Source organism: Lynx canadensis, chromosome A2 (genome assembly GCF_007474595.2).
Source record: "Lynx canadensis isolate LIC74 chromosome A2, mLynCan4.pri.v2, whole genome shotgun sequence".
Classification (NCBI taxonomy): domain Eukaryota; kingdom Metazoa; phylum Chordata; class Mammalia; order Carnivora; family Felidae; genus Lynx; species Lynx canadensis.
The window spans coordinates 129,146,366-129,153,550 of NC_044304.2; the positions used below are offsets into that span (position 1 = coordinate 129,146,366).

Here is a 7,185-nt window from a genome sequence, read left to right on the forward strand (position 1 = left end):
GATTATATATTAAACTTTATAAAAGGGACACATTAAATGAATGGTCAAGTTTTGGGCATATGGAAGAGTGGAACTTTTTGATATTTTCCTATTAAAAAAAATCACTCCTTGATACTTTTCCCATATCATTGAAACTTCAGTGTGTGTTTCCATTTCAAGATGGAATATTGATGAAATGGCAGTAATAATATATGAAATAAAGTTCTGGCAATAGAAGTTGGGGGCATAACACTAGTGAGTTGGGGACTTTGATTCCTATAAAAATGACAGCAAATAAAACCCCACCAAATTGTTTTTCAACTTAAAAATATATGTGGGTTTTGTTTTCTACTTGGTAATATAGCTTTGCTGTTTTTAATATAAATACACATTAAAAAAATTTTTAACGCTCATTTATTTTTGAGAGAGACAGAGCACAAGGCAGGAAGGGGCAGAGAGAGAGGGAAATACAGAATCAGAAGCAGGTTCCAGGTGCTGAGCTGTCAGCACAGAGCCCAACATGGGGCTCAAACCCAGGAACCATGAGGTCATGACCTGAGCTGAAGTTGGACGCTTAACCAACTGAGCCACCCAGGTGCCCCTAGATAAAAATACATTTTAACTACTTACCATCAGATAAAACCGATACTCCAAAAGTTTCTCATCCCAGCATACCATAGGTATGTTCCAGTTTGAGAAATAGAGAACTAACGTCACTAAGGTCAAGAGCAGTTATTTCTCATATACAATGAATGTTTAATACAGGTTTGCTAAATAATTTTTTAAATAGTCCATCTCTCTGCTTGCTCCTCAGGACTACATAGCCTGGCTTTCCTTTCCCTTTCACATTCTTGAAGAATTCTTTGGCAATAGCCTGCTCTTTCTCCATGTACTTTGTCTATTGCTTTTATAGTTTACTTGCCTGCCATCCCATGTTCAAGGATCTGTTTCCTCTACTGTTATGCCCAGAATTCGTTATCCCCAAAGACCACCAGGGAGCCAAGTCCGATGCAAAAGCAAAAGAGCCTTTATTCGAGCTAGCTCGAGCTCAGTCCCCTACCTGCACCGACGCAGCGGTGAGATACCGGGGAGAGAGAGCGAGTTTCAAAAGCACAAAGGTTTTATAGGGGTCTAGGGGCAGCCGATTGGCTGGGGAAGGGTCAGAGTCGTGTTATGCAGGTCGTTGGGCGTGTTTTGATCAGGAAGTTTGAACGGGTGAGCAGGAGGTTACTCAAGGGGAGGAGGCACGGTCTGAGGTTTCTGCGATTTTCCCAGAAAAGGGGTCATGTCGGGGACATAGTCACTCAAGGTGGAGAACACAGAACAAGATGGAGTCGGCCGGTGTAGGCCCGCCCTTTCATTCCCCCCTTGTCATGTAGCTTACGGACCCAATCATGGGACCGGCTGCATTTATGGTGACAAGGGGAACAGAGTTTGGAGGTTTATGCTAAGTTCTGGGAAGCATGTGTCCCTGGGGTGGCTCTGGGAGGTCTGATTAAGTATTGTCCCCGAGCTGGTGTCTATGATCTGCCAGGTGATGTTTTGGGGGGCATGGGGACTCCTGGCAGCATGAGCAATGACAAGCAGAGTTAAGAGAGTTACCAATATTAGGTGGGTCGAATGAGCTGTAGCTTGAGCTTGAGCGGGTTGTGTTGGTCCCGACTGATGGCCCATCGCGTGACGAAGTCCTTCCGGATTGAGGAGGGGTCCGCTGGCAGAACGTGGGTGTGATGGACCCAGGTCGCGATGCCCTACTTTGAGGGCGGTGGGGGTTGTCAGCACCACGATGTAGGGTCCCTTCCAGCGCGGCTCGAGGGTCTCTCGGTGGTGCCTCTTGACATAGACCCAGTCTCCCGGCCTGTACTGATGAGGTGTCGGGGTCGGGCCAGCCTCGTAGATGGCACGGAGGTGCGGCCAAATGTCCTCGTGCGCCCTCTGGAGCCCTCTCAAGGAAAGAAAAAGTTCTTGACCTTTAAACTCAGCAATAAATTCAGCTCGAAGGCTGGGAATAACAGGGGGTGGCCTGCCAAACATGATCTCATAGGGAGTAAAACCCAGAGTGTAAGGAGTGTTTCTAACCCGGTAAAGGGAGTACGGTAGGAAAGTCACCCAGTCCCCACCAGTCTCCATGGTTAATTTGGTAATGGTCTCTTTTAGGGTTCTATTCATTCTTTCTACCTGTCCTGAGCTCTGGGACCTATAAGCACAATGTAATTTCCAGTTTGCCCCCACCGCCTTGGCTACTGCCTGTGTTACCTGCGAGATAAAAGCTGGTCCATTGTCTGATCCTACCATGGCAGGAAAACCACACCTGGGTAAGATGTCTTCTAGTAGCTTCTTAGCCACCGTCTGAGCCATTTCATGCTTGGTTGGGTATGCCTCCACCCAGCCAGAGAAGGTGTCTGTAAATACTAAAAGATATTTATAACCATACTTTCCTGGTTTGACTTCAGTGAAGTCGACTTCCCATTGGGCTCCTGGTCTGGTGCCTCTGAGCCTGGTTCCTTTTTTATTTGATGTGGCTCTCGCGTTGGTGAGTTGGCAGGTCTTGCAGGCAGATACAACTTGCTCTATTTTGGTGTCCTGTTGGTGAATCTTGATTCCGGCATGTCGGATTAAGTCTTTTAATTTTCGGGCCCCCATGTGAGTAGACCGATGCATGTGCTCTAATATTGAGACTCCGAGCTGGTCTGGCAGCACGAGCTCCTTGTTAGGTGTATATCACCATCCCTTTATCTCCTGGGCCATGGGGAGTTTCTTGATCCGATGTAACTCCTCCTGGGAGTACTTGGGCTGGTCTGGTAAAACTGGGTCTCCCGGGTCCGGTAGTTGTATGGTCATGGTGGGGACGGGAGTAAGGGCTACTGCCTTGGCTGCCTGGTCAGCTTTTCGATTACCTCTAGCTACTGGGTTATCAGCTTTTTGGTGCCCTTGGCAGTGGATAATGGCTAGCTTGGCAGGAAGCCATAAGGCCGTAAGCAGGTTAAGTATCTCCTGCTTATTTTTTATAGTCCGTCCTTCTGCCGTCAGTAACCCCCTCTCCTGATAAATTGCCCCATGAATATGAGCTGTGGCAAATGCATAACAGCTGTCTGTGTAGATGTTAAGCCGTTTTCCAGCTCCCAGCATCAGCGCCTTGGTGAGGGCTATGAGCTCTGCTTGCTGGGCTGACGTTCCGGAGGGTAGAGCCTCCGCCCATACGGTATCCGTTTCAGTGACCACCGCTGCACCCGCATACCTGTGTCCGTCTTGCACAAAGCTGCTGCCATCAGTGAACCAAGTAGCCTCGGCATCGGGGAGGGGCCGGTCGGTCAGGTCCGTCCGGAATCCATGTACTTGTTCCAGGATTCCCGCACAGTCATGTAGTGGAGCACCTAGGTCAGGGTCGGGCAGCAGGGTTGCAGGATTGAGGGCTGCACTGGGGTGGAACCGCACTTGTGGAGGGTTGGGTAGGAGGCTCTGGTAATGAGTCATACGTGTATTGCTCATCCATCTATCCGGAGGCTGTTTCAGGATCCCTTCAATGGCATGTGGGGTCATGATCCAGATCTCCTGTCCTAGGGTCAGTTTGTCTGCATCCTTGACTAGGAGTGCTGTCGCCACAATAATTCTTAGGCATGGCGGCCAGCCGGCAGCCACTGGATCTAGTTTCTTAGACAGGTAAGCCACTGGGCGGTTCCAGGGGCCTAAGGCTTGAGTTAGATCCCCTTTTGCTATTCCCTTATGTTCGTCTACAAAGAGGTGGAAGGGTTTCATAATGTCTGGTAGGCCCAGGGCTGGGGCACTTAAGAGGGCCTTTTTTAACTGATTAAAGGCAATTTCTTCTTTTTCAGTGTATTTAAATGTTTTCCCCTCTTTGGTAGCTTCATATAGGGGCTTGGCAATCTCAGCAAAACCTGAAACCCACAGGCGGCAGTAGCCGGCTGATCCTAGGAATTCCCTCACTTCTCTTCAGGAGGTGGGAGTAGGGATCTTTAGGACAGCTTCTTTTCTGGCATCTGATAACCGCCGCTGTCCGCCCTCCAGGATATATCCCAGGTAATTTACCCTCTCCCTGCATATCTGAGCCTTCTTCGCGGATGCCCAGTACCCTAAGGCCCCCAGGGTAGCCAGCAGATCCTGGGTCCCTCGCTCACAGTCTTTGGCCGTGTCAGCAGCAATCAGGATGTCATCTACGTACTGTAGGAGGGTGAGGCCAGGGTGCTCCCTTCTGTACTCACCCAGGTCCTCGTGTAGTGCCTCGTCGAAGATGGTGGGTGAATTTTTGAATCCCTGAGGTAGCCGTGTCCAGGTGAGTTGCCCACTGTAGCCCTCCTCCGGATCATGCCACTCGAAGGCGAACAAGGGTTGGCTCTGGGGTGCCAGCGGCAGACTGAAGAAGGCATCCTTTAAATCTAGTACAGTATACCAGACCCTGGAGGGTGCCAAGGAGCTCAAGAGAGTATATGGGTTGGGAACAGTTGGGTGTATGTCCGCGACCCTCTTATTTACTTCCCGGAGGTCTTGTACCGATCGGTAGTCATTTGTGTGAGGCTTTTTGACCAGCAGTAGGGGGGTGTTCCAGGCAGACTGGCAAGGAACTAGTACCCCTAGGCTTCGTAGTCTCCGGATGTGTGGCTGGATCCCCTTCCGGGCCTCCTGAGACATGGGGTATTGTTTGATCCTTACCGGACTCTCTCCTGGCTTGAGCTCTACCAGGACTGGGGTCCTGTGAGCGGCTAGTCCCATCCCCCCCGTCTCTGCCCAAACCGAGGGGAATTCTTGTAGCCATCTGTCTATATTATCCTCTCTCGGGAGCGCCTCCTGGTGGAGGAGGTATTCATCCTCCAGTTTCATGGTCAGGACCTGGATGGGGTGGCCCTTGCCATTGGTGACCTGAGGCCCCCCTTGTCTGAAAGTTATCTGAGCTCCAATCTTGGTCAGTAAGTCCCGTCCTAACAGCAGGTAGGGGCATTCTGGTATTACCATAAAGGAGTGGGATACCCGGCCCGTTCCCAAATCTACTGTTCTTCGGGTAGTCCATGAATACTGGCTCATACCAGTTGCCCCTTGTACCCAGGACTTCTTGCTGGCTAGTTTTCCTTGTGGGGTGCGGAGGACTGAATGTTGTACTCCGGTGTCGACAAGGAAGTCAACAGGGGTCCCCTCCACTTTAAGAGTTACCCTGGGTTCGGGGAGAGGGTCCGAACCCCGACTCCCCTAATCACTTAGTTCATCTAGCTCTAGGACTTTTACTCGATCAGTCTTGCTTCCCTTCCCGCCAGCCCTTTTTGGACAATCTCGGGCCCAATGCCCTATCCCCTTGCAGTATGCGCACTGATCCTTCTGCAGCCTCTGCTTCCCCCCCCTTGGTGGTTCCTTTACCTTTTCTTGCGTCATCTGCCAGCTGCCGGAGACGGCGGTCTCGTTCCTCGGGGAAGTCAGCAGTGGTAGCTAGTAGTATTCTGGCCAGGTCTCGAGTCTGCTTACTGCTGGCAGCCGCCATGACGCGAGCCTGCTTGTCCTCAGGAGGCTCCCGGTTATTATATACCTTTTCGGCTACCACCAGTAAGTCCTGCAGACTTTTTTCTCCTAGTCTATCTATTTTCTCCTAATGTCTATGGCCGATTGGTTTACAAAGGCCATGATAACAGCTGCCTTGCTTTCCGGAGCCTCTGGATCCATGGGGGTATAGGTACAGAATGCCTCCATGATCCGTTCTAAAAAGGCAGCTGGAGATTCATCTTTTCCCTGTTGTACATTTCCTACCTTGGCCAAATTGGTTGGCTTTCTAGCAGCCATTCGGAGACCCCCCATTAGAGTCTGGCAGTAGACCCGGAGCCTCTCCTTACCTTCTGCCGTGTTGAAATCCCACTGGGGCCGAGTTAAGGGGAAGGAGGCATCTATCTGAGCCTTGTTGGTGGTGGGATTCCCGTCTGCACCCAGAACTAGTTTTCGGGCCTCATTGAGGATTCTTTCTCTTTCTTCAGTCGTGAACAGGACCTGCAAAAGCTGCTGGCAATCGTCCCACGTGGGCTGATGGGTAAAAAGAACAGAGTCTAGTAAATCAATAAGCCCTGCCGGTTTCTCAGAAAACTTAGGATTCTGAGCTTTCCAATTGTAGAGGTCACTAGTGGCGAAAGGCCAATAGTGATGGGGCTGATTCCCCTCCGCGTCTGGGGGTCTGGCGGCTCGCAGGGGCAGAAGAGTGGAGTCAGCGGTGGAGGCGGATTGCTCCCTCTGAGCCCTTTGTCTGGTAAAGGGCGGGCTTCCCACTGGAGCGTTTCCGCCTCCCGCTCTCGGAACAGCGTCTGCCTCCCCCGGAGGGGGAGGATGGTGTTCTTCTGTCATCCTAGAGGGGTTATACGGGGGAGGAAAAATTAATTCTTCTTCAGTACCCCCCTGTAAGACAGGGTAGAGGGGTGCTGAAGGTTGGATAAGACTTTTCTTCTTCTTTGTCCCCTGCAAAGCAAGAATGGGTTTTGGCTCTGGAGGGAGCAGGGCTAGGAAGGGCTTAAGCCAAGAGGGTGGGTCTTCTACAAGGTCCTGCCAAGTGATAATGTAAGGGAGCTGATCAAGATGGCCCGTCTTAGGCCGAGAGATGATACTCCTGACTCGGTGGATGGTAGGGAGGTCGAAGGTCCCCTCTGGTGGCCATCCGACATTGAAAGTTGGCCACTCACTAGAACAAAAAAACTGCCACCAACCCTTTCGGACTTCCACACTGAGGTTGTTAGCTCTTCCCCTCACATCCTTAAAGTGATCAATCATAATACTTAGAGGAGTAGTCTGAGTCTGTCCCATAACGTCCGTCCAGTAATTCCACAGAGCAAAACAGAGAAACACAAAAACAGACAAACAGAGGGCCCCTAGAAAGTCTTCCAACTCCATGGAAGCAAAACTGAAAGCTAGCTTAGACATTTGAGGGGATTCCACGTCCCTCCAGAAGGGAGAATCGGAACGTCTTCCGAAACTCCCGGCCCGTGGTCCTCCAGTGCGTCCACTTAGACCGCGTCGGGCACTACCAGAATTCCAGAAATGAGCTCACACAGAAAAGACAGAACAAACAGACAGACACTAACCGTGGCCAGTCAGGCTCTCCGGGTTGGGGGTCCCTCGGGGGTCTTGGGGATCCCGGACGAGCCCCCCGATGTTATGCCCATGTTTCGTGATCCCCAAAGACCACCAGGGAGCCAAGTCTGATGCAAAAGCAAAAGAGCCTTTATT

At 51.0% G+C, this 7,185-nt stretch overlaps 1 protein-coding gene across 1 annotated transcript; it reads right to left on the reverse strand.

Annotated features, from left to right (window-relative positions):
• Positions 1-1,586: 1,586 nt before the first annotated feature.
• Positions 1,587-6,775, reverse strand: LOC115500706. Its single transcript, XM_030295350.2, is given in 4 exon segments — positions 1,587-1,731; positions 1,733-5,382; positions 5,414-5,562; positions 5,565-6,775. Coding segments are annotated over 4 exon segments (5,142 nt in total). The 5' UTR covers positions 6,763-6,775.
• Between the last annotated feature and the right edge of the window lie 410 nt (positions 6,776-7,185).